Raw genomic sequence first — 26,619 nt, 5'->3', positions numbered from 1 at the left:
AGGTTTTAATGAGTAGATCTTGGTAATACAGGGGCAGGCAGGCTCAACGGTCAGAATGATCCAAAAAATGGTACAAAAAATGGCAGTCCAAAACAGGCAAAAATACAGAATCAGGTCGGTCAATAACAGGCAGGCAGTCAGATAAGGCAGGAAAGACAAGTTCAGGATTCAGGCTGGCTCAGAAGTCAAAAAGGCAATTGGGTCAAATCAACAGGCAAAAGGAAATGCTGGACTAAACTCACCAAAGGCTTGATAAGACAATGATCTGGCAGAGAACAGGTTTGAGGCAGGACTATATAGGAGAGAGCAGGTGAACAGGAGTGAAGGCCACTGTGCAGTATTAGGGGGAGCCGAAAAGCGAGACAAGCAGAGACAGGGCAGACGCAGACTGCAGCAGGACCATGGGGTGCGATTACTTTATATCTATGTGATCTCTGCTCTGTTTCCCAATAAAAGTGCTGGAACTTCATCACCACCGTCTTTTCATTTAGTAATGATGGAAATCAAGTATTATTGTTTAGAATTCCATCCACAGTCACTAGCCCATTTCTCTGTGCATCTCTGCATCACCTTTTTCTGCGAAATCCCTGCTTTCTGCAGAGTCCACAGTGTGTCCATAAACCAGCTGCGGAAGCGGGGATGCTCTGGTGCAGGCTTGCGGATGTTGAGCAGCACAGAGCTGTTGGCCCTTGCTGCCAGACGAAGCATCTCTACCAAGCTGCAAATCGTCTGGTTTCCTATCTTGCTGCGATCCTTCGCACTCAGAGTGTTTACTGTCCAGTAGGGGTCGCTCTGAAAGCAGAAGAAAGCAACTGAGTGGCTGAGACGGCCTTCTCTCTCTCTCTCCTCTCTACATCTCTACTCTCTGGAGCAGAGAGAGAGGAGAGAAGAGAGGAGCGCGAGAGCGAGTCGCGCTAGACAGAGCGCGAGGTCATCGCTCTCGCGCAGGCATCGACTCTCTCTCTCTCTCTCTCTCTCTCTCTCTCTCTCTCTCTCTCTCTCTCTCTCTCTCTCTCTCATACACACACACACACACACACACACACACACACAAATGTATCTTGCGCCCTTGTATACCTTTCAGACATTTTAACACAATAAGTGAACAGAATGTTGAAAGATGTGAATTCATTTCATGACTGGCGGATTAGGAGCTGTCTGAGGCAAAGTTGAATTCAGTACCTCCAAAAACCAGTGGCCTGCATTTAAAGAGTGAATCTCTGTCCAGTTAAAGAAGGAGGCGTCTTCATGCTCTCTGGAGGGAAAGACCTTACTGATGTCTGTGGTCCGTCTTAAAGTATGGTCCCTTATGAGGAAAGGAACTCCATCCACGCTTAAAGAGGCAAAAACATTGTTGTTTTATCTTCAGCATATACATCTCACAATAAATATGGAGCAGAATAAATTTACAGGCATACTATGTGATTAATTTTTTTTTCCATACATCACAGCTTTACTGCACCTCTCCTATCAATCTCTAACTACCATCCCACATGTCAGACGGGATCTAAAAATGGAAGCTGAAAGCACAGTCAAACCATTAAATATGAATAACTCATTTTTTTGATCAATTACCTGATGGTGACGTCTGCTTCCAGGGAGCCAGCCCCATGCTGCAGGGCTCTGGTAAAGGACATTATAGTGTTTTCAGGGGCCAGCTAGAGAAAAGAGGGCTGCAGTCAGTTACAGCATGCATACAACAAGGGGAAGACACAGAAGTAGAGACAGTAGATAACATGGAAATCAAATACTGTACAGTGTTTTCAGTGCAGCCTATATGTAAATGTTAGAGAACTGCCCAGTCATATAATCTAGATGAGCAGGAGAAAAGCTTAGATGCTCTGGGCAATGCATGGTATCTCGGCACTGTCTCAGGTCTTTGTTGATGTACTCCAACATGCAAAGGTTTAGCTTTGAAATGATTTAGACATTTCAGGTTCTCTTAAAATGCATTTTTATTCTCAAAGTAATGTAAGCTCAAGTAGTAGCTTGAGCTTAAATTGCTGAAGTAGCATGTGAGTAAAGATGACAGACAAGCGGTTTATCCAGTTACATGCAAAGATTTTTGATAAGGCCCTCATTCTTAAATACATTTTCAATGGAGCGATCCCAGATGGATGTGTGGAGCTCTGCGGAACAAAATCCACCTGACGAGAGTCAGGTTAGTAAACAGGCTCTTTCAATGTCAAAAGACCAGAAAGGTTCCAGGACCAGACAATATCTTCCCATCATGCCTGCAAACCTGAGCTGACAACTTCACAGCTGCTTCAAATGCATCCATCCACCCAGTTCATGAGAAAAAGCAACAGCGACTGTTGATTATAGACCCACTGAAGTTTGCTTATCCAGCAAACAGGTTGGCAGACGATGCAATCAGTCTGGGACTACAGTTCATCCTGCCTACAATACACGGCAGGATCCTGTTTGTGGACTCGGTTCAGTCTTCAACACCATCAACACAGACACCCTACACAACATCTCACCCACATCACGGTGTTGCTCTAGACCTGTCAGTGGATCACCAACTTCTTGACCTGTTTGGCTGGTGAGACTGGGAAGCATTTTCTTCCATACAAGAATCATCAGCCCCCCTTAGGGGCTTTTACCTAATGTTTTACTTGTTCTCTCCCCACTCGTCTGCTCCCTGTAAATGACTGCACCTCTGCTGACCCGTCTGTGAAAATCCTGAAGTTTATGGACAACACTGCTGTCATCGTTCTGATGCAGGACGGTGATGAGTCTGCATAGACAGGTGATGGCTTGACTGGTCAACTGGTGCAGTCAGAACCTCCTGGACCTTAACTCACTCAAGAGAATGGACTTCCAGAGAACCCCAGCGACACTATGCCTGGGGTAGATCAGAAGGAGGACCAGTAGAGACTGGACTTTCACCTGCAACTCAAGAACTGCAACCTTCCACAGCGGCTCTTGGACACCTTGCACACTGTCAGTATTCAGTCTGTTTTGTGCTATTTGCTAAAATCAGCCACCACAGAGTCTCTAATGAGCACTTAATAGTCAGAGTATCCAGATCGATGCCATGGTTATTTGCACCAGTCCAATCCCTTCTGGATAAAATGTACTGTATATTTACATAATTCCAAAAACACTTCTATTTACATTCTTGTATAGCACACTTAAAATGTCATCATAAAGAGAAAAGTGGAACTGAAGTTAAATTCCTTGTTGCATGTAGTGACTATTCAGAGTCTGAGGGCACTGCTCCATTCTTACGCATGTCGTCACTCAACACCAGGGTATGTGTAGGGCCTTAATGCTGGAACTATTTCACTATTTCTTCTGTTCACAAATTTCAATGATTTTTAATAGGATTTCCTCAACACCAAATAGGACAAAACTATAGTGGAGGGAAAAGAGAACATTTATGTATGCATTTATTATTACAATTCAATTAAATGTTATGTTATTCTATTTAAAATAAATTGTACATTTCATTAAAAAAATAAGGACATTTCTATTTTTATTCTTATCAAATAATTATTTCATAACCAAAAAGACAAATCGCAGAAAACTAACATATGCAAGATCAGAGTGGCTTCACAATAAATGCTCAGACATTGTCTTAAAGTACATGGAACTTTTCTGAATTTATTTTTCACGCTGTTGTGAATATTAATATCCAGTTTACCTTACTAGGTGATACAAATTATACACTTAGGTTATCAATTTTACAGCACAAGGATAAATATAAAAATATAGGTCACAGCAAGATGTTGCCTAACATAACGTTGAGGTGTCATAAGGCCCGTTTACATTACACTTTTTTAACCGAGCCGAGCCAAGCCTAGTCTGAGCTTGGATCAGTTAACCAAGCCAAGACGACCGTTTACACACCACACTATCCTGGTTCCTTGGTTGCTTCTCGCCTCCTAATGACGATCTGTGGTACTACCGCTCTCTCGGATTGAAGGCCGGACCGAGCAAATCAAAAATGCGGCGCCCGTAACATTCAGGATGTTATGGTTAGACAGAGTTGGCTTTTGGGAAGTGGATAAGACAAACGAACGTCTAATAAGGATTTACAGACGCAGGAAACAACGACAGACACTGAGGTTCATTAAACTGCTAAGCAGAATCATCTCTGGAAACCGTGTTGCACGGTAAGGAAGCTAGTATTATTATGACTGTCTGAAATTTGTCTGAATGGAGTGTGAATCGGGACGTGCAGCCAGACACGCCGGAAAAACCGCGGACAGTCAGCTGACTGTAAGGGCATGACGCAGTCTGCTCATGCGCTCTTTATCAGATAACCGGGCCAGAAAAAACAGGCTGAGACCTGCTAGGGAACTGGTCTGCAGTTAGCGCGGTCCGGTTCAGTCTGCTGACCGTTTACACACAAGAGTTATCTCGGTTACCGAGCTCGGACTGGTCTCGGCTCGGTTAAAATAGTGTAGTGTAAACGGGCCTATAAAGCCGTCTGATTATGCAAAGGAATTCAATGAAGAAAAGTGGGAATATTTATGACTTCTATTTTTTTAACAGGAAAAGACTCACAGACCCTGTAAGTTCTGGCAGTTCCCAGCCTGGATCTAGCCAGCCAGGCCCATGTTCTCTGGCACAAAGTAGCGGTTCTGATACCAGCCGGTCAACATATTTCTTCACGGTGGGGCAAGAAGTCAGTTTTGACCGAATGACCCTCATTTTTTGTTTTTTTTATTTATTCTGTAACGATTTGTGTGAGTTACATTTTTGTTGTTGTTCTGATTTTGATATCTGCCTTTTTCACAACTGGATTTCAGCATGTGACAGTGTTTTCATCTCTGAGGAAGATAGTGAGCAAGAACTTAGGCCCAGATCCCACTTCTTTCCTCCTTCCTTCCCACTGCATGTCATTGAACTCCCTGTTGCTGCTAAATTTCACCCATTGTTAGCAAATAACTGGTGCGGTATCAGCTCACCATGGGCGCTCCTCGTCTGCCAATGATGGCTGGCGGTGGTTTGAGGACATGACGGTCCATAATGCAGGGGCAGGTGAAGGTAAGAGGTGCCATGCAAAGAGCCAAGAGGACCAGAATATAGATTGCTAGCACCATCACCTGGAAATCTAAGAAAGAACAAAAGCAAAGAGAGATACAGATGTCATGTTTATTATCTTTGACCACTTTTATTAATTTGTTGTTAGATCACTTTGTGAGCATGTATTGCTTGGAAGATTCAGTTAATTAGGTGGTATAACCTTCTTAAAAAAAGAAGGAAATAACCCAGTAAGTTCAGACAATTATTCAAAACCTCAGGGAAATCTGTTCAGCACATGCATAGAGTAGTTAGGAATATACAATAACATGGTACAAAAGCCAATCTCTAACAGCACAGGTTAAACACACCAAAGAAGCCGAAAATGGAAAGCCTTCAGTATTCACTTCATATGAAGGTCAACACTTACTGGATCTCTCTTTGCGGACCACATACCCAGCTACCAACCAGCTCACAGCAGTGACTGTGACCAGGCCTCCAATGTGCAGGAAAGGTGCCGTAAACTGGTAACAAAGAAGACATTTATACGACTGCTCTTAATGTCATGGAATTGGAAATGGCCTTTTATGAGTACTCTGTTCACATCCAACTATATCAAGGGTTATATGTACATTTTTGTGCATTCGTTTATCACACAAAACATTTAGTCTTTTTAAATGGAAAATAAAGATAGGGATGGGGAAATGGTAAGCTTTTCTTTGTGTCTGCAGCGAGTTAAAGTAGACAACTAAAGTTGGGGAGCGTTTTAAAGTTTCTATGCAAACAGAAGGAAGCCAATATCAGAAAATCTTCTCTAAATGTAAAATAAAAAATAAAAAAACATGTATATGTATATTTCCTGAACAGTCTAATAGTTTCTTTAAAATGGCCAAAACTGTCATGAGGTGAAGCTCAATAAAAATGAAAAACAAAGTGAAATGATAGAAAAATATGATTTTGTTCATTTTGTTAACCACACAGGACTGTAGAATGAGATTTGACAGAGACATAAGCTCCGCACTGTTGGAAATACCTTAAAAGCATGGTTACATTTTTTTTTAATTAGGGCTTTGCAGAGTTAGCACCCCACATGCTGTAAACAACATTTTTATCACAGGAAATTTGACAAAGGCCAAGAGCTAATCAGACAAGTATATTCGTCTGATATAGAGCTAAACAGCTGAACAGTCCTCTCGGAGGTATGATGTGGCACAATGCATAGGGCAGGATTGGAGTACTGTAGTGTTTCTTTAAGCCCATAAGATATTTTCTTATTGCTGTTAGCACATTTGTAAAGCTGGAAAGATTTGCATTAAGCTATGTCTTAGTTTTTTTTTTTAGCTTTTTTAGCTGTAAAATATGGAAAAATATAGTCTCATTAGAATCAGACTTATTTTAGACTCTGAATTTGTAACAGAATTTTTATCCGGTGCAATTATGTATGCAATTATTTTTCTTACTTTACTTTACTGGGTGCATTTTGGTCTCTTAACACATAGCCACTAATCAGCTAACTGTTAAGAGACTTATAGCGCGTTTACACCGAACGCGAATGAGGCGACCTGGGGGGGTGATTTACATATTATCCATATGCAAACGCACTTTCAGGAGCGAGGTAGCGGCCCGCGATGCGGTCTGCACGAAGCGAGAGCGAAGTAAAAACCCGCAATGACTTTCACTCTTTAGAGGTTTGTGAGACTCTTTGAAAAAAACTGTTTTAATTTAGCCGTTAAAAGGACTGCTCAATCATTCATCCATCGTCGTTCCTCCTCTTGTAGCTTCAGAACTGGTCAGCCGCCGCATGTGCAGCAGGCTGTGGTGCTCTCTATGCCTGGTCCCTTGCTCTGCTCTCCTGCTGCTCCGGTCTGAGCTCCACAGCACCTCCTCATCTTACCTCTGTTACACGGGTGATCCGCCCTCGAAGCGGGATAACAGTTTCGGGTCCTGGACGGACAGAAGCAATGCGGGAAGTGACCGTGATCCAGCCGTAGCTCCTGGACTCCCCAAACTAGGAGCATCTCTGGAGGATCTGGTGGACCTGCAGGGACGTCAACGCCGTTGTTTGGGTTTCCACATTAAATACAGCGCCGGGACTTGCTTGGTAAAATCCCAGTCCGCCCTGGTGAATTGAACAGACAACAGGCAAGCGGATAGAAGCTCCTCCTATTTGATGACAAGGTGACTGTTTACGTCACCGTTTATGTATGCGAAGAGACAAGCGACCAACGGCACACGATTTAGGCGGAAATTTAGCTGGAATGACATTCGGTGTGAACGCAATATAACATCTGCCCAACACACTGGTGTGTCATGTGATCAAATGACCATAATTTGATTGACTAAAAGCTGCCTGACTCGATCTAGTGCTGATTGCTTTGGCTGGAGTCACCAAAAGGTTAACACACTTGTAAGAAAGTTTTTGCAGGCACATTTTTGCAGCTGAAAATTTTACTGGAATATTTAAAAAATATATATATATTTCACAGGATAAAAATTCTGTTTTATAAATTCTATAAATTCATTGTAGAACAAAGTTTGATTCTAATGAGACAATATTACTTCCATTGAAAGCAGTCCATTTAGGATGGGCTGAGAGGTTATACCAGGTATTTTGCTCAGTCTGGGCTTTCCACAGCAACATTCTGTGGATCAGCTTAGGGGCTAGTTTTAGTAGATCCTAATCTTCCTACGGTATGAGAAATTATATTTTCCTAAAAACCTACATCTGTCTATGCAGGTAAGATAATAACTGTTGACGATGGCTGATAAACGCTTCAAAGAACCTCACCTCAGGAGCTATGTCCTTAACAACTTTTGAAAGTATTTTTTTAAAGGCATTATGGAATCAAAATTGCTAAAAATGTGAAAATGGGATTTGCAATGGCCTGTGCACACTCAACATTGTTTGTAGACCCACCTGTAGTGAAACAAGTATGATTTCCCACTCATCTCCCCAAATGTCATCGACAGAGACAAACCCAGAGACAGTGGTGAGTAGTGTAGCCACTATCCCGATCTGTAGAGAGAAGAAAGGTCAACCTAAACTGTGGTTCTGAAGTGGAAACTGAGTTTATCTGTGCTAACAGCTTAAGATGTCATCTTACAGCACCTTGTGAACCCAGTAGAGATTGAGCTGTTGACCCAAGGAGATATGGAAAAGTGCCAAGATCTAAAAAATTACAGAAGATCCAGTGAGCTATACTTTGAATGACCACTGTTCAAGACATCAAGAGGTGTGAAAAAGACTATTACCAAGAGAAATGTGATATAGCTAAGTCCCACAGTGGTGGAGGTGAGAATGGGAATGGTCTCATCCCTCCACTCCCCGGAATGATTGTACAACGACCTGTTGTATGACCAAATAAGAGTGGAATTATTTAAGGCGGTGCGATGATGCAGCAACAACACAACTCAATCACACCACGTCATTATTGTGTAAATAAAATGAAGTTAAGCTGTAATGCAACAGAAGTCCAATGGAAAATAAGCAGCATTTAACCAGCTCCCTTCTATCCTTGGAATGCCTTTGGATTCTCCACACTTGGAGAAAAGGTGTGTCATCTGAACATAACTGAGGACTTCTAAAACCAGTGTCCTTTGGTACAATTAGACCAAAGAGTAGATGTTTGGTTGTGATGTATAGCATCATCTTTAAGGAAACCAGAACTAAATCTTATGCTTGGATACATACTGTAGACAAGGGGTCACCAACCTTTTTGAAACTCAGAGCTACTTCATTGCTGTTGTGTCAAAGGTAGGGCTACCAGTACTGACCTTTGAGCTAGAGGAGTCAGAGTTCACTTTAACTTTATGTAAAATAAACACATTTTTCATGCTTTGATATAGATATAGTCATTTTTAAATGATTAAATGTGATTAAACAAGAGGAGTAACGGAATAAAATAAAGTTTTAAATGCAGCTCACTGGTGGATTGTGTTTTTTTTTTTAAGAACATCTCATGGGCACCACATGTGGTCCTAGGGGCTATTTGGCGCCCATGGGCACCATGTTGGTGACCCCTGCTGTAGAACCTTCAAACTAAGAAAGGGTGCACTTACAATATCATATGCTCTATGTCCCATCATGTTGTTGGGGGACTGGTGACCCAAATTAGGATCAATAAATCAATGTTCCTAACCTTATCTGGAAGTGTCTGACTTTTCAGATGTCCATGTTTTAAACAGCCTTTTGCTCAATGATTAACTTTCATCATGAATAAAAACAATTACCAGTTGAAGTCGTTGAAATCATTCTGAGCCACCAGCCAGAAATAGGCCCAGAAGAGAAGCAGAAGGAAAGAACTGCCCAAGATGATGAACCATGCACACTCCCACTGTGAAAAAAGGAAAGTCAGCCTTGTTCAGATTCCATGCATCAGACAAAAGATCAAAAACTTCCATCTGGTTTTGCAGGTTCAGTCTGAGTCAAGTTCAGTATCTTTAATGTATTTTAGTTTTTTTTCCAGACCATGTCTCTCACTTCTGTAAATGTTTTTAAACTAACTGTACTGTTTATCCATTTCTATATCTATTGTATTTAGTACCCCCCTGTACAGGTCCACAGTAGTTAACAGGCAGACAGGATTTGACAACCATAAACACTGAAGACTTCAGCAGAATTAGAATCATCATTAGAACTTTTCATGGACTAAAGGACCAAACTAGAGCCCCAAAAGAACGCCACAGCAATACCAGAGACGTATAAACTCTTCCCTGGAGATGAATTACTTCATACCTTCATTTCTTTGCTATTAATCCCATACTATTATCTAAACCCATCAGATAAATGTAACAGAGCAATATTTCCAAACTTTACACGAGAAGAGGTTCTCAGATAAGTAAACTTACTCTAAAGTACTTTAATCTCTTTCCACTCAGCTGCAAGTTATGATGAACCACACTGGGTTACTGCCCACTGTTGACATCTACTAAGTAGTGAGTGCAAATAAGAAAGACGTTTTTAACCTAGAAATTCAACTATGAAGACACTTTGTCTAGAGAACCTGTAGGAGACCAAAACAGCTTTAAAGAAATGCAGTGAAGATATGTGTGCTGTGAACGTTGTAACTGTTTGCTCTTCAGGCTTCTGTCCTGACATGTAGCAAAGGGACAGAGTGCAGCACTCTCCCCCTCAGTGCTTAACTGGATTAGAAGCTAATGCAGAGTTGAGGGGGAGGTGTAGCGTATGATAGGCGACCTTAACGGTACTGCAACGTGTAGATTAACTTTGCCGCGCACTGGGGCGGAGGCCAACAGAATTCATGTTGCGGTGAGTGAATCTTCCTCCATGCAGACAGAACATCTGCATAGCATGAGAATAATAGAATAATTAGTGTAATAATTGGCTTTCGGCTGCAACACATGAATAGCACTTGTGTGAATTCCGAAACAGATATCATTATGAGCAGTACTTGGGCCATCTCAGAGATTTGCTGCTTATATTGCAGAATTATATTTGACATGTCTAATAAATGCCCCTGGCCAGATAAACCAAAGGGTGATGCAGATACAAGTCAATGCAAAAACAGAAAAGAGAGCTCAAGTTCTTTTCTTTCATCTGAAAGGTTTTGTTTTCCACAGATTAAATAAGTGTGCCGGCCAATAGAGAATAAGCTCAGACCACAATATCATGTCCGACAATGGCTTTAGTTTACTACATTAGAGAAATCTTCTACCCTGATATGACCATGGCAGACTTAGGGAGATGATACTGTGGTATGTGCCAACAGCTATTTTCCATTGGTTTGTCACCTCAGCATAGTCTGAGCCAGTTTTTATTAGCTGTATGACACTGAGCTGTTTTGTAGTTTGTGTCAGGCAGTAGTGTGAGCACTATACTCTACATGTGTCATATCTACCGTCTGGACTCGGCAGTAATTCACAGAGATACTGGATTTACCCAATGGCAAAAATGTGCTGCATTCACCTTGTTGGAGCAGGAATTTGGCATTTCTAACCATCTCTGGTTCCCTGGTTGTTGGGTTTAGTGGGCATACTTAAAGGACCCTCATCATTCTTCACAGACTTCCATTTAGAACTAAAAATTGAGCTGTTTAGACTCAAAAAGAAAGGGTAACATGATCCAATCATGCTGTATAACAATGTTAAAGTCAGTGGGTTAGTTTATGACTTTAGTTCCCACAAAAGAACTAGTTTATTTATTTAAACTAACATTAGTCTATTACATGCAGGTTACCAAGCACAAGCTAGTGCTAGCTACTATGTTCAGTAATCCACTTTGACCAAGGTACTTATCATAAAGTAAATATAGACAAGCAATTTTTATACAGTTCTACAGGTACATCTAAAAAAACAAAAATATTGTGGAAAAGTTCCACATTTCCACATAAACCACATTCATTTTAACCCAAATATTACTGCTCGCCTGATCCAAATCACACATCATTGTTTCAAATCCATTGTTTAACAGATTTCATATTAGCGATTAGTCCCTTCAACTCATAAAAAAATCAAAGTTTATTTTATTAAATAAATCAATTTGATTGTTTATTTTCTATTGTTTTTTAATATTGGATTGCAGAGGATCAGATTAGTGAAAAAACAGCTTTGCATCACAGAATATTTCAGACAAACTGAAATATTTTTTTCCTGAAACATTATCCATGTTAATCTTTGCTGATCTGTGTATGTGGTTCTCAGATAGTTTTCTGTATTTTATTTTTTTTTTGTTGTTGTTTTTTTCCCAGATTCCCCTTGGTGAAGATAAATGAGATGAATTCTTCATTTTGAGCTGTGACTCAAACCCTCCTGTGGGGCTTTTCTTATTGCTCCATAGACTAAGTGACCACTTGTGTGGTACACCACTTACACATGTGCACACATTACTGGCACACTGGTTGTCTTGCTTCCTCTTCCAACACTGTATATGAGTACATCTTGGAAATATCGGTTTAAACCCTTGTATTGTAAAGATATAAACACAGACCTCAAAGAGTTCCTCTTGTTTTACCCACAGATTTAAACATGTCACTGTTCAAATATGTAACTAATAATCCAAAGTGAGAGAAGCAAAAGTTCAGAATCCTGATGAAAGGGAGACTGGTGGTCCGCACACAGAGAGCTGCCAAACATCACTGTGCTCTTTCTGAATGAATGCAGTTTGACCACACTGAGGGAGACAACATGAAGCTTTGGAAAGAACACAGATGGCAGAGAGGCAGCTGTACACTTGGATGGTTTTGCTCTTACTGGTTTACACATCAACATTTCCCAGCTCAGATACTGAGTAAATGGGCTAATTTAAGGCAGATCCGCCAGCTCTTTGTGATCAAGGAGACAGCAGCAGCGGGAGCTGTGGCAGTGGGTTACTGACACAGCTGGATGTCTGGCACCTGTTTAAAACATTTCAAAGCTGTACTAAATTTACTGCAACCTTTTTAAAGAATATTAGTTCTTGTGGTTACTAAGGCCTGCTCTGAAGCACTTCAGGAACTCACCACACAGAAAGGAGATCAGCATTTCTGACTGCAGAAATAATAAAAGTTTGAAAAATCCAAATGTTCAAAGCTATAAGATTACGCCACAACATTTATAATGTAAAAAGATTATAATGTTATAACAGCCCTAGATGGTTTTTATTGAGTACTTTTGGCTTTTTCTTCTTCAGCTCTCATCTACAACAGCCGAAGGGGATTCAAGGTCTAAACCGACGCCCTCTGTCTGTAGAGAAAGATAATGCCTACAATACCAAATTAATAACTATAACAACTGATAAGATACTTAATAATAGCAGGTATTGAAAATCTGTCTCAGTGATAAAACATAATGCTTTCATGTCTGTTTCTATGTAAAGTCTATCTAAAATCTATTTACAGGAACATCAGGAAATTGGGATTAAATGTTCAGAGTATTATTAGGTAAGAAATGATTTACGTTTATTCTGTAGAATAAAAGTCCAGAAAAGTACTCTGAGGTGACATTTTCTGTTTTTAACAAAATTTACATCAGTGGACGTCATCACATAGATGCTCTATGTCAGGGATAAATATTCCTCCTAAGGGTGATGCGTCTGTCTGTCTGTCTGTCTGTCTGTCTGTCTGTCTGTCTGTCGACCTGACCCAATTAGTCTCCGTACTTCTGAGCCAGCCTGACCCCTGATTGTCCTGTTTGTTCTAACTGCCTGCCCGTTGCCTGACTGGATCTGATTTTCATATATTAGAGCTTGCCTGTCTCCTGTTTTTGATTATTTAGTCTTACCATTTATCAGTTTTGGACTATTTTGGTTTTTGAGCTCTGTTGTTCTGTTTTTGGCTAAATGCCCATTTAAGTTCTGTCTGATCGTTATTTCGTTAATAAATTTCCTTTAAATATCATCTGCTTGTCCGGTCTGAATACTGGGTCCTTCTGTCCCCTGTTCGTGACATTATGTACTGATGCAGATATCTTATAGTGAAACGGTCGGCTTTTCAGTTAATGTGCATTTAAACCGTTCACTCTTCCACAAAAAAAAAAAAGATAATCCTGATAGATATGCATATTTTTATGGTATCCACATATAAAGATGATATACTATAATATTATTTTCTTACCTTGGAGCTCTCGTCTTGGGAACGCTGGTAGCGTTTCCAGCGGCAACCATAGATCCCAGTAACCAAAGACAGAAAGACCTGCTTCTCATAGACCTGTAAGGGTTGGTGTTTCACCATGCTCCTTCCGCCTCAACGTGCCGCCAGTCTAGTAACATCCCACACAGGACAGGGAACCCTGACAAAGGCAAGAAGGTGTTACTGAAGCCTTAAAAAACAGTGCAGTCTTTCAACAACTAATTATACTTTCCTCTACACGCTGTGTCATGTCATGTTGCTGAAATATATTCACTTTTTTGAGCCAGCATTATAAATATGTTGCCAGCCTTTGGCCTTGTGTGGTGTGACGACACCTGTAAGGGCAAATCAACATACTATTTACCGGTGACTCCTGTCTAGGACAGACATAATAATATGGTTTCTGTTTAACCATCACTGAGTCAGCCTTATGCAATTCACAGACTTCTGAAAAAACAAAAGGGTTAGTAGTCAATAACAGAATACAATACAGAAACTGGCTACATGAAATAATTCCTATACGAAAAAAAAGCGACACAGCTCATTTTAATTGTCAAGTGTGTTGTGAATTAGTGTTAAAGCGGATAGGCAGCAGTAAATAATACAACCAAGTTGTTGGTTCAATGTACACATTACATTTTGCTCACATTCTATCAAAGGGTAAGAGATCTTTCTTTGATGCTTAATTAGTTTGGTGTAGGAAAGACCCCCCCCCCAGGTCCTTCTCTCCTCATAAAATTGCCTAATATGCTTAAAAAGAAAATGTTCCTTTCAGGTTTAAAGGATTTAATGTTAGCGTGTCAGTATGTGATCTTTATTCTTCCAGTCTAAATCTTACATAATGTATATAGGGCCAGTTCACAAACAAACCTTCAAGCCACGCAATGTTTGTCCATTCTAATCTGATTTCATCCTATTTTAGTTCAAAATACTCTGATTCAATCACCCAATCAAACTCAGATCTATTCCATACAGTCGATTCATTCCCAATTATAATGCCACACAGTCAATTTTAATCAATCATGTAATGTTAATTGGTAAACAGTTATCTATCCAAGGAAGACACGCCAATTGCATTCAGCTGTTGACATTGCAGCAATCCCTCAACCTGAGAAAACAATTCTAATGTCTCTGATAGTCAGGTGGATTTTCCGTCACCCCTGGTGGGCTCACACAGAGGAGTGTTCGGAGTCGATGGTTTCCCAACCATTCAACAAATTACTGTGGAACTAACTCTGGGCATTCAATGTTTCAAGAGGATTCATTTTATCTTGATAACTAGGAATGGAATGTATTTGACTTGGAATCTGTCTGTATGATTAGAATGAATTGTGGAAGCGCCTTGAGATGATGTGTTGTGAATCTGCACTATACAGTATTTATCAAATTAATTGAAAACAAGGTAGTTATAATAATAATAATAGTTACAAAGCTTGTCAAACTGGTCAAGTAGCCATGGAGATGAGACCCAAACGGCAGCAAAGATAAAAGTGCCAAAACCTTTTTTTTTTTATTTTGTGGCCAAAAGTGTTACAAACAAAACAAAACCACCAACAATATGAACAATGAATGAGAAACTGCTTAAATACAAATCAGTCTAAATTGGAAGAAACCCTTATTAGATTTGCAACAGTTGAAAATGAAAAACACAACAGTATTTATATTAAATAAGGAGAACACAACATTATTTACAAAATAACACAAACTATCCATCCATTTTCTACCACGTCTATCCCTGTTGGGGTCACGAGGGGTGCTGGTGCCTGTCTCCAACTGTCAGTGGTAGAGATGGGGGGTACACCCTGGACAGGTCGCCAGCCTGTCGCAGGGCAACACAGAGACAAACAGGACAAACAAGCATTCTCGCACATACTCACACCTAAGGAGAATTTAGAGAAGCCAGTTAACCTAACAGTCATGTTTTTGGACTGTGGGAGGAAGCTGGGGTACCCGGAGAGAACCCACACATGCACAGGGAGAACATGCAGACTCAGGATAAGACCTTGCTACTTGGCAACAGCGCTACCCACTGCACCACTGTGCAGCCCAATAAACAAAACTAAAAATACCTTAATCACATTCCAGTGATTCCTTTTAAAAATCTACAAAAAAAAAGAAAAAACCCACCAGTCTCCCTAAAACCTCCCCTTCTTTAATCCATGTATTATCCTGTACTATCCCAGAACCAATGAATTGTGCACAAACCCCCGTGGAATGTTTTGTCTGTGCACACCTCCAGGGAGATGGAAAATAGAGTATAAAGTATTTACTAGGAAATAATGGGCTTTACTTCTTCTGGCTACTTAAGAAAATTTACTGGTATGGTATTGCAGTTAAAAAAAAATCTATTCTTTATAGAAATGCTGCATAATAAACTTAACACTTATTGTTTGTTAAACTTTTACAGGGGGAATGCCAAGGTCAAGTCCTTTAACTTGGACACATAAAAGAGACACATTCATAAGAGGAGAAATTAATAACTGAAAAAACATTAAACAACAATGGTGCACATACTTCCACACAAGATAACACATGTACAATGAATAAAATGCAATGGGCAGTGTAATACAAAACTAGAACCCATCCTATAAAGTGCTCTTAGAATAACTTATTTTTTGCCCTGTTTTGTTTGGAAAGTCAGACATTTAGGAAGTTTTTATGGGTTTTCATCAGAGGAAACAGACCAATGTGATCATGACAAGTTTTGTTTTCCCAAGGAATTTTCATCAGGAGAAGCTCATTAAAACCAAACATCCTCAGAGTCTGCCAAACTTCTGCCAATTATTTTAGATTAACAGACTTCAACACTGCAGTTAATCAGTAACTAATTTTGAATTAGGGCAGATGTAACAGGCTGAATATGGGATCAGTTCTCATGTCTATTTTACTTTTGCATTTATCATTTTGCATGCTATTCATGTGTTCAAAGAAGTTTATTGTTGTTTTAGTGAAAAACTGCATGAGAAATGAGGCTCTGCTATTTTATTTTTGTCTGCAACAGAAAAAAAGTTGTGTTTTTGCAAGGATTTTTCTACATTTCCATTAACAACCTTTTTTTACATTCATCACCTAATGACATTGTTAAAGTATCACCTTTAGCTTAGGAACCTTTTTTTCCTCACTACTCCATTACATATTGGGCTCATGAAGGGGATACTGGAAAGGTGTACATCTTTTCCAGAGCGTATTACTTTCGTATTACTTATATATAATAACATGCGTTATTATGATAACTATAACTATGATTTTACACAGGCTACCACCCCACCCCCTTGCAAAAAAGGGGAGTATCAGCACTTATTTTTCCCAATTAAAGCACTGATTATACATGGGTATGTTGTACACTTTTGACCCAACTCATATTCAGTTGCACATTTAATTTAATCTCAATATGCCATTTTTAATACCTTTGCAGTATTGTTCTGGACTTTTTCTTTAACTTGCTGCTGATACGTCTGAGTTTTCCTACCTTGGGACAATCATATCATTATGTACATTGTTACTTATAGCACTAATTCACAGCAAAAGTCATCTCAAGCCACTTAACAAAAAACAAAACAAACAAAAAAAATGTCACTTTACATGAATGAAAATAGACAGCTCAATCCAATTATACAGACATCTTCAGTCTGTTACATACGTTCCAGTTTGACCTGGAACGTATAAACTGAACCAGTCAAGTTCAGTTTATTATTTCCAGCAGATTGCTGTAAGTCATGGACATGGAGAAATTTCTCATCCTGGAGTAGCATGTGAAGGCAATAGCAGCTCATTCAGTGGCTTCCTCTAAGAAAAAAACCCAGCTTGACAGAAAAAGGCTTTGAGCCCGTTTTCAAGTCTGTAGGGTGAAAGAGAGCAGATACAGTTTGTTCCAGAAGTAGCTGCATCAACTGCTTTGTCTAGGAGAGAAACAGGGTTAAACACCAAAAGACGGAGACAGACGTAATCAGATATCAAACACAGGTATGAAAGGTTTATTCCTTGTATTATTGTAAACTGAGCAAACTCATTCCATGGCAATCCAGAGCACAAAGAATCCTGATTTGTCCCTTTTTAAGAATCCAATTCCTGAAGATGCGATTTTCAGTTTTACTCAACTGAGTTATGAGAAGAAGGCTTTCTCATGCAGGAAATTAATCTGTTCACTAATCTTGTCCAAAATCTAGAGTTTCCTTTTTTTATTTTGTTGAATGGTGCTGGGACAAATAGCAATTTCCTTCACTGATAAGGGTCGGTTTTCTGGGCGACAGCTTTGATAAAACAAACTGCCCCTTTGTCCTTATCTCTTACCAGGACAAATTACAACATGTATGAGGGTCAGGCTAAAATGTCTCTCTGTCTCTCCGTGGACTGCTTAATTTCTCCTTCTGTTGAACATGTAATTAAGAAGAAAAAGCACAATCAAAAGAGAAAAAAAGAATCTAAATGATGTCCAACTACAGTGTGGCCTCTGTAGGGCTGCTTTTAGGATGTTTTAAATACTAATGTGACTGAGGACAACACTATGGTGTTCTGTAATGGTGGAATTTATAGGCTGTATAAATGGCTTGTACTTGTATAGCGCTGTAACTAGTCCGACGACCCGAAAGTGCTTTACACTAAATTCAGTCATTCACTCATTCATTCACACATTTACACCCTGATGGTGGTGAGCTATCTTAGTAGCCACAGCTGCCCCGGGGGAGATGGACAGAGGCGAGGCTGCCATACATCGGCGCCACAGGGCCCTCTGACCACTGCTAGCAGGCAATTCAAGGGAAGTGTCTTGCCCAAGGCCACTGGGACTGAGACGGTCAGAGTGGGGGATCAAACCGGCAACTCGCCAATTGTGGATAGTATATAGATGAATCTTTTCTGGTTTTAAATTACCCAATGATTTCCCACTGGTTAAAGCATGGTGCCCGTTACTATTATCAAGCCAAGCCATAATTACAGAACCCCACGGCATATTGGGTTTATTGCTTTAATTCTAAACTGGTCAGAGATTTGAAATAAATGGGGTTCTGCTTAAATAATTAAATAAAAGTAATACAAGCAGTTTATCCAAAATCAACACTAAATTCTCCTTTCAATGATCTCAAATTAATTCAACCGCCTGAGCAGGAATCTTTAGAAGTGCAAGCATTTACAGCGTATTCTCAGGCACCCCTGATGAAAGGGCTTCATTAGATACATCAGGTGTGCTTAAGATAAAACGTCTCACATAGATGGACTCATGAGAGGGATATATCATTGCATGAGAGAAATTTGAGAATTGTCCAAAAGTTTGAGAGAAGAAATTATTACTTTGCAAAAATAAGGAAAGGGATACCCAAGCATCGCAAAAAGTCCAGGATATTCCTAGAGATACAGCTAGAATAGTTTGCACAATTGGAAGTTGCAGGCAAATTAGCTGAGCTAATTTGCCTGCAACTGGAAGCTATCAACAGCTGATACAAGACCCTTAACGTTTACCTTGCCAGCAACCTGCATTCACAAACACACAAGAATCAATCTTGTCCCGTTTCCATCTCAATAGTTCGAGAACAAACCAAAAATGGTTTGGGTCAATCCTGTTGCAGTAGCATGGTTTAAGGCGGGACATACCAGCTGTGACAAAAGCAGGAGCTTGTGAGCCCACAGCCGACACAATCAAGCAACACAAACATGGCAGCGCAGGAGGACTCACGCTTACCTGCCGCTATCACAACTGTTTTGTTAGAATCCACAATTTCTTCTTTGAAAGAAAAACAGCAATAAGTGCCTTGTTAAGCGTAACCTGTTGTGGTTTCTCATGGCGCCTGCTGCTTACATTTTTAGTTGATTGGCTAAAACCAACCTCTGGTAGGCGGACACTAGGTGTTGCTTTGCCCAATCAGCTCATAAAGTTCAGCTGAATGTTCCTCCTTTCCTCAAACGTATTCAATGGAAGCAGACCCAGATTGATAATGTGTAAAACAGAGAGTGCTACACATTATCAATTTGGCTTGCCAGATTACCTTAATGTGGCAGGTGCTGAAAAACCTTTGACTGACTACAAATGACCTACAGCTAAACTTTGGGGCAACAGTCACTGAGGGTAAACAGTGCTGAAACAAAGTGCTGAACTCAAAGACATAAACCCTTACTGACTCAAAGCACAAGAAAAGTCAAAATCACCTAACTAATATATAAATGTGTTTTAATACAGCATTTATGATATGAAAATTAACAGCACTTTTTCCTTTCATGGTGAGCAGTAGTGATGGCTTGTGGGAAGAAACTGTTACTTTGATGGTTTTTGTGTACCGTGCTCTGTCGCACCGACCAGAAGGGAGAAAATGGAACATCGTGTGGCCGGGATGAGATGGATGTGCAGTGATGTTTCTTGCCTGTTGCCAGACTTAGAAAATGTAGAAGTCCTGAATGGAGGACAGGTTGACATCGATGATCTTTTCTGCAGTCCTGACTGTCTGTTGCAGTATGGCCCAGTCCTTTTTGGTGCTAGATCCAAACCAGACAGTGGTGACTGAGCAGAGCACAGACTGGATGACGGCTCCTTAGGCAGGTTGAGCTGCTGCTGGTGGATGTATATCCTCTGCTGGGCCTTCTTTATGAAGGTGATAGGGTTGGGCTCCCACTTTAGCCCCTGGGATATTGCTAATCCCAGAAACCTGAAGGTTTCCAAAGCAGACACAGCCCTCTTGAGTGTGGTCTCCAAAGTTTTGAGCATGTTGAGATGCTACAACAAGTTGCAGGAATAACTCATTGCACAAAACACAATACTAGACATTCTTACAATTAAAACAGTGTGTGTATAATGAATTAAGTTATCTGCAGACAGATGTCAACACAGAAGCTGCACCTTGAAACTGAATATTTAGGGCACTGAGAAGGTCAGTGATGTCCACTATATAAACCACGTCACAAAACCAATTGTCATCTGAGTGTCCCTGTTCTTGCTTGTCAGACGCTCCGAAATGGCTCCGAAATCTTTACTGCAGATCAGCCACCTCACCTCTTGGTGGAAAAGTACATATTTGGACTTTGTATCAGCGTCCTCCAGAAGGGCCCTGAGCTGATTTGAACAAGTAGTTGTTCCTTGTGAAGGATGCAGTGGTATTGTGCCACCTTACCTCGACATTGGGCAACCTTCTGGTAAACTAGTGGAGTGAGGCCTGTTTTCCTCCCATCCATAGCAGATGCTCTATTTATCATTATCATGACCATTTTCTCCCTGCTCAGCTCATTCGTGTCCAGTACTCACTCGACTGCTGCGAACAAATCCTCCCTTTTTGTTACATTGCACAGAGTATCAAGTCCAGCCAGCTCCTGTGTAAATTCCATGTTTTCAGGCGCTCGCCGAATGAAAACTCAAGGTTGTGCTGAGTCCAATATGTTGGTGTTCTCATCACACGCCAAAAAAGGGCAACAAACTGACAAGCTTTAGCTTTGAATTGCTCCTCAATGTCCCGAGACACATCCTCAATGCAACGTCTGTGTTTCACGAGACGCTGATATGGGAGAAAGCTTCTCCATGAGACAGCCACATTAACGGCGCTGCTGTGGACAGACATTCCTTGAAAATAATTTTTCCAGTCCGGGCAATTAGTGCTGAAATCTCCGGGCCAGCACGTTAGCGCTGTCCTGGGCTGCTGGGGGGCGTGAAAGAGTAAATTGTTGAGAAGGGAGTTTAGCCAGCAGTTCTGTGGTCTTGTTCTTGGCGTTGTAAATTATATGATTTTATATTTAAATCATTTTAGAACTGGATAAAGACCTGATCATCTGCTGAAACTCTAATTATGGCTCATTATACTTTTGTTTTAATATTGTGGTCTTAACAATGATAGTGAATGACAGGAAACGTGTTTTCACATATTTAAGTGTTGAATGAGTTAATTTCTAACATGATAGAATCTTTTACATCATGTAAAGACACCGTTTCTGGACTGTTACTGCCAATTTTGCCCATGTGTAGGCCAGGGTAATACTACCCTAAATCATGACACAATATTTCTAGTATCACGGCTGAAATGATCATATGAGTGATGATAAAAATATTATAGTTAAGCACAGTATTATTTGTGAATTCTTTCTCTAAATACAGTTAAGAGCCTAAAACCCAACTATTACTGTATCCATGATCCTGCTAAACAGCACGCAAAATTACTAGGTTAATCTTTCAGCACATTTTGAACAGTATATGCAACATTTAATTATTTTCCCATCAAAGTGGAAAAAACCTCCACAAGCACAACTGACAAACTGAACGAATCAATTGCTTTTATTTCTGAACATCTAACACAAACCATCCACACTGTGAAACACGATGGTGGCTGCATCATGCAATGGGGACCCTTTTCTTTAGCAGGGACAGGGAAGGTGGGTATAGCTGATGGGAAGATGGATGAATCCGACAGGGCACTCACAGTGAGAAGGGGGTTTACTTTAAAAGTCCATTAATTTCAGTAACTCAATTCACTAATTAGCAACACATTATGTAGATTAACACTGACTGATGAGGTTTTAAAGCCTTTATTTCTTTTAATTATGATTTTTCTCCACCTCTAGCAAATAAAAACACATTTAGGATTAGAATAATACATCAGACCGATACAAAAAAAAATTCTTATAGAAATGTGGGCTTAATGAAAAGTATGTTTAATACCAGGTTGTTGTTTTTTTTTTTCAAAGGTACTTTTGATCTGATATACATGCTTAGATATGCATATTTTAATTTATTGAATATGACTGTAGTGTTACACTGTAATGGTTTACATCAAAGCAAAATACGTGTTAGAATGGCAAGACTTCAACATTGCTGCTCACTGATGCTCTCCATTCAAGCTGACTGAATTTACGCCATTTTGCAAAGAAAAAAGGCCAAATATTTCAGTCTCTATGCAATGCAGGGAGAAACATACCCCAAGGAGCAATTAGTTTCCCTGAATTTTATTTAGAGGTAGCATGGATAAGGGCACTAAATACTAAATGCAAACCACTCTTTTCAGATTTTTATCTGTAATAAAATAAATAAATTTGAGAACCATGTATCCTTTATTGAATACTTTGCCAGAGCAATTTTGTTTCCACCTGCATTTGCTTTGGTCTAGCTCATTGTTAGGGCTATACAAATTGAACAAATTGAGTTTTAGCTATGCACCAGTCACACACCATACAATAACTCCAAATCTTAGCTAATCAGCTTCCATAGAGCTGTTATCATGTCTGCCAATTATCCTGTAGCTTACCACCGTCAGTGTGTAAACATGTGAGAGAATGGCCCAATGACTGAATGTAGTCTAAACCGTTTTGGGGTCCTCGGGCCATTTACCATCTCAGACACTGTTGTCCATTTCAACACTGTCATACAATATGTACGCAGTATTACGATCTCTAATCTCCCACTAAACCTGGCTAAAAGTGTGTTTAATTAGTGACAAACACTCTCCATCCACACTGAGGAAACAGTGGGAGGGTTTAAGCAGGAAACAAAGGCAATGAGATTACCAGCTGCTGAGCTTATCAGATGCTCGCAGGACACGAGCCAACCTCTCCAAGTTAAGGTGAGACGCTCCTTGAAATGCATTCTGCCAGCACAACAGCTCCTGAGCCGCAAGGGACTCAGGCGACCACAGCTTTAGTGATTTCACCATACATCACAGCATACAAATTCAAATGAAAAGTGTGAGTGTGTGTGACCTGTAACTAAACAACCACCAAACACAGTCTGTCTGCTAATCTTTAGCAATGAGTCAAATGTTTTCACCACCAGCGTCCAATGTAGACTAATGATGCACTGCTTTATGTAACAGCTTCACTTCAGCCTTTCAGTAATATTTAAACCATACTACTTTACGAAAAAGGCTTGAATGCCTGACAGGATGTGACATCAGTTAGTTAGCGTTGAACATTTTTACAGTAAACGTAACTCTTTTATTGAACACTTATTTGCTGAGCTTTTATTTAGCCTTATGTCTTTTTATATTCTCTTTAAAACATTTATTTATTTTTTTTACTTTTTGCCAATGGCAGTGACATAATTTTATTATCTTCTATCATCGTTTATCAATTAACCTTCATACTTTTCCTTCACTGTCAAATCTTATTTGATATATCCATATTTGCAGTTAAATCAGTTTAACCTTTAGTATTTAGTCAATTAAATTGTCATTCATTCCTCATAGCTTTCTCATTTAGGAAATATAGTTTTTTCTGTCCCTTTGTTCCGAAATTTAACTTTAAATTTTTTAATTTTATTTTATTCTTTAACCCTTATTCAGAAGTTGTTATGGTTCTTGTGTTGTGTGTATATGACTGAATTTATTTATAGGTAATTATTTATTAAACAATAGGAATTACAACTTGCCCAGAAACTGATTATGAAATGTTGTACTTTTCCACGGAGCTATGCTGTATATTAAAATTACTGGTTTGACAATTAAATTCCCTGAATGTCTGCTTAATCTCGCATCATAACAGCAAAGTTTAACTAAGTTTCTTAAAACAGGACTCATGCAGGAGGACATATCAGTCAACGTAAACTCACAATGATCCCGCTGCGGGCCAAGACGCAGATTATAGGAAGATAATCCAATAAATGCGCACAAACACTCACCTTGTCTTCACTGCAGAGCTTTACCTCCTCAAAGCTGAACTATTACAAACTCTTTAGTTATTTCCATGGATCTTCACAAAGCTTCAGGAAGGAAGACAATTGCCTTCTCATGCGAACCAGCGGCTCGCATCAGCCTACAGAACGCACGGACTGTCCAGAACCTGCTGCTGCGGTGGTGCGCCACAGCCTCAGAAAAGCAGTCAGCGAAGTGCTTCCCCTACCTAAACGTCCAAGACCGGCTGGTAATCCGTGTGACACGATGTGGGTGGAGTTAACAACTACACTGTAGGAAAAAAAAAAAAAAAAAAAAAGAAGATCTCGGCCTCAGCTTGGCTCACCTCTCGAGGCGGCAGGGACTTTGGAAACATGAGTACTGACCCCAAAATAGGAAAAAAATATCAGAAAGGCGAATAAGCAGAAATGTGTGAAGCTCTATATATGAAAAAAAATAACTTTTAGTTCTTTCAAAACAATTATAATGCTGAAATCCGTTTGTCTGCACAATTAAATCTATAGCGCTATCGAAAAATGTCGATAAAAATAGGACATCTCATTGAATGGTAATTTATTTATTAAAATAATTTTAGATGACAACATATGTTTGTTTTTTTCTGAAACATAATAAAGACAATTAATCACAGATAAACGCCAAAAGCTTGCCTTGATTTGATAAACAAAACCAATGACTACAGAAAGACGCTTCTTGTTGCCATCTCCCCTCCACCTCTGACATCATCCTGAGGAAGATTTGTCCCACTCCTCATTTTCAGCTCTGAGGTGGTTTGTTGGATGTGCATGCTTGTTCATGTCACCCCACAGCATCTCAGTTAGGTCAGGAAATTGGCTTTGACTTGACCCAGGGATTCTCAACCAGTCCTTGGTATATTTACATGTATGTTTTGACTCTTTTTAATGTTCCTTGGTGGTCCCATTCTACTTGATTTCTTTTTACAGACATTTCAGATTTTGCTCAATCTGATATATGGTATAATTCCTGTCTTTGATGGTGAACAGGTCAGTTCCTGCTGCAATAAAGCATCCCCAAACTATGACACGCCCAGCTTCAGTTCACAGTTGCTACAAGTTGCTACAGTTGCCATACTTTATTTATGTCAAGTTGTTTTTATACCTTCTTTACATCCCTGATCAGAGTCATAAGCTGCCACAGTCTTCTTCCTGAAGGTCTCAGACAGATGTTTGGATCTTAGCATGCTGTTCACTTTTACTTCAACCATCAGGAGCACCAGACGAAATGTTGGAGGGTTAAAAAGGGCAACCCTCTATCAGAATGCTGAAATCATGTCTACCCAGGGCTGGGAGATATAGAAAAAATAAAATAGAAATTATATTGACAAAGCTGTCTGCTTCAAAACTCTACATAGCTTGTCTGACCACAAGATGGCCACGATGCAATTTAGTAATTTGACGTCATTTGAGGAATGCCCCATTGTCTATTGTGTGATTGTGTGAAGGTTGCTACTACTATTACTCGCTGGAAACGAATTGCCCTTCAGGGACTTAATAAAGTAAAGTCTAAAGCCTGGATATGTAAATGATTGTGCCAGGAAGGGCTTCTGGTGTAGAACTTTTGCTAAATTTACCATGCTAGTCAATAACATAATCTTTATACATGATTGGTCGAGGCCCAGGTTAACAATGACCAACACTAATGATGGTGACCGACAGCGTAACAGTGGAACTTGAACTTCTGTTGGTCAGCAAAGAAAAAAAGGTACAAGAAGAGAATAGCGTATCCATAGGCAGAGAGAGGGAGGAAAGGCAAGAGTCTAGGACTGAGAATAGAGACTTTGAATGTTGGGACTAGGACAGGAAAAGCAAAATGTTGCGTTCCATTTGCAGTCGGAACTCAGAAATCCCAGCACCCAGTTGGAAAAATCAACTGTAATGGCTGCCATGGGTGGACTTTCTCCTTAGAAAGTCTGAGAAATGTTTTAAGGCCGATTGTTGGATCCAACATTGCAGCTCCTCGCATCAATTACAGTGAGCTATGAGAAAACATGTTTATTTTACATTTTTTAGAATCAATGTTACATGTAGCTTACCTGACTCCGCCAGATAGATTTGCTCCGCATATCCATCTGGAAACCTTCCGTTGAAGTAACTTTGGGAAGGGGCGAAAATACTGGTTAGCTGATTGGCCTATGTTGGTGATAGACGGGCCAAATGAACCAATCAGATTCGTCGTCACTCTGTTACGAGCGACGACAAAAACACAACCACAAGCCAAGCTGCTCTTGCTGCTGCAGGTAAAGGCTCGTTAGCTCAGCAAATAAATACTCTGTAATTCCGATAAAACTTGCTCGATAGCCACGCTAACGCTAGTTTCATCACCTGAAGCCGCCATGTTCTTTAGACTGAACTGACGCGCTTCCCGTTGCGTCACACCTCAACCCGCCTCAAAGCCAACGCTGATTGGACGTTCGTTTGGTGAACGGCTCCAAATTTTCTTTAACGGAGAGTAGCCAGACTGATCTGCGAGTGAAA

At 40.1% G+C, this 26,619-nt stretch overlaps 1 protein-coding gene across 2 annotated transcripts in view; it reads right to left on the bottom strand.

Moving 5' to 3' along the window:
• The window catches only part of gdpd5a (glycerophosphodiester phosphodiesterase domain containing 5a), a 32,543-nt gene extending 8,188 nt beyond the window's left edge, over positions 1-24,355 (bottom strand). For both annotated transcript variants that reach the window (XM_036143454.1, XM_036143455.1), the window contains exons 1-11: positions 24,115-24,355; positions 13,524-13,698; positions 9,205-9,308; positions 8,227-8,320; positions 8,084-8,143; positions 7,892-7,990; positions 5,405-5,498; positions 4,920-5,065; positions 1,576-1,658; positions 1,183-1,333; positions 571-792 (exon numbers count right to left, since the gene is read on the bottom strand). In XM_036143454.1, coding sequence (XP_035999347.1) covers positions 571-792; positions 1,183-1,333; positions 1,576-1,658; positions 4,920-5,065; positions 5,405-5,498; positions 7,892-7,990; positions 8,084-8,143; positions 8,227-8,320; positions 9,205-9,308; positions 13,524-13,640 — 1,170 coding nt within the window. In that variant the 5' untranslated portion in view covers positions 13,641-13,698; positions 24,115-24,355. The remainder of the gene's footprint in view (positions 1-570; positions 793-1,182; positions 1,334-1,575; positions 1,659-4,919; positions 5,066-5,404; positions 5,499-7,891; positions 7,991-8,083; positions 8,144-8,226; positions 8,321-9,204; positions 9,309-13,523; positions 13,699-24,114) is intronic.
• Between the last annotated feature and the right edge of the window lie 2,264 nt (positions 24,356-26,619).

This window comes from Fundulus heteroclitus, chromosome 11 (assembly GCF_011125445.2).
Source record: "Fundulus heteroclitus isolate FHET01 chromosome 11, MU-UCD_Fhet_4.1, whole genome shotgun sequence".
In the NCBI taxonomy this organism is placed as follows: domain Eukaryota; kingdom Metazoa; phylum Chordata; class Actinopteri; order Cyprinodontiformes; family Fundulidae; genus Fundulus; species Fundulus heteroclitus.
This window is presented reverse-complemented; position numbering and strand designations above follow the sequence as displayed.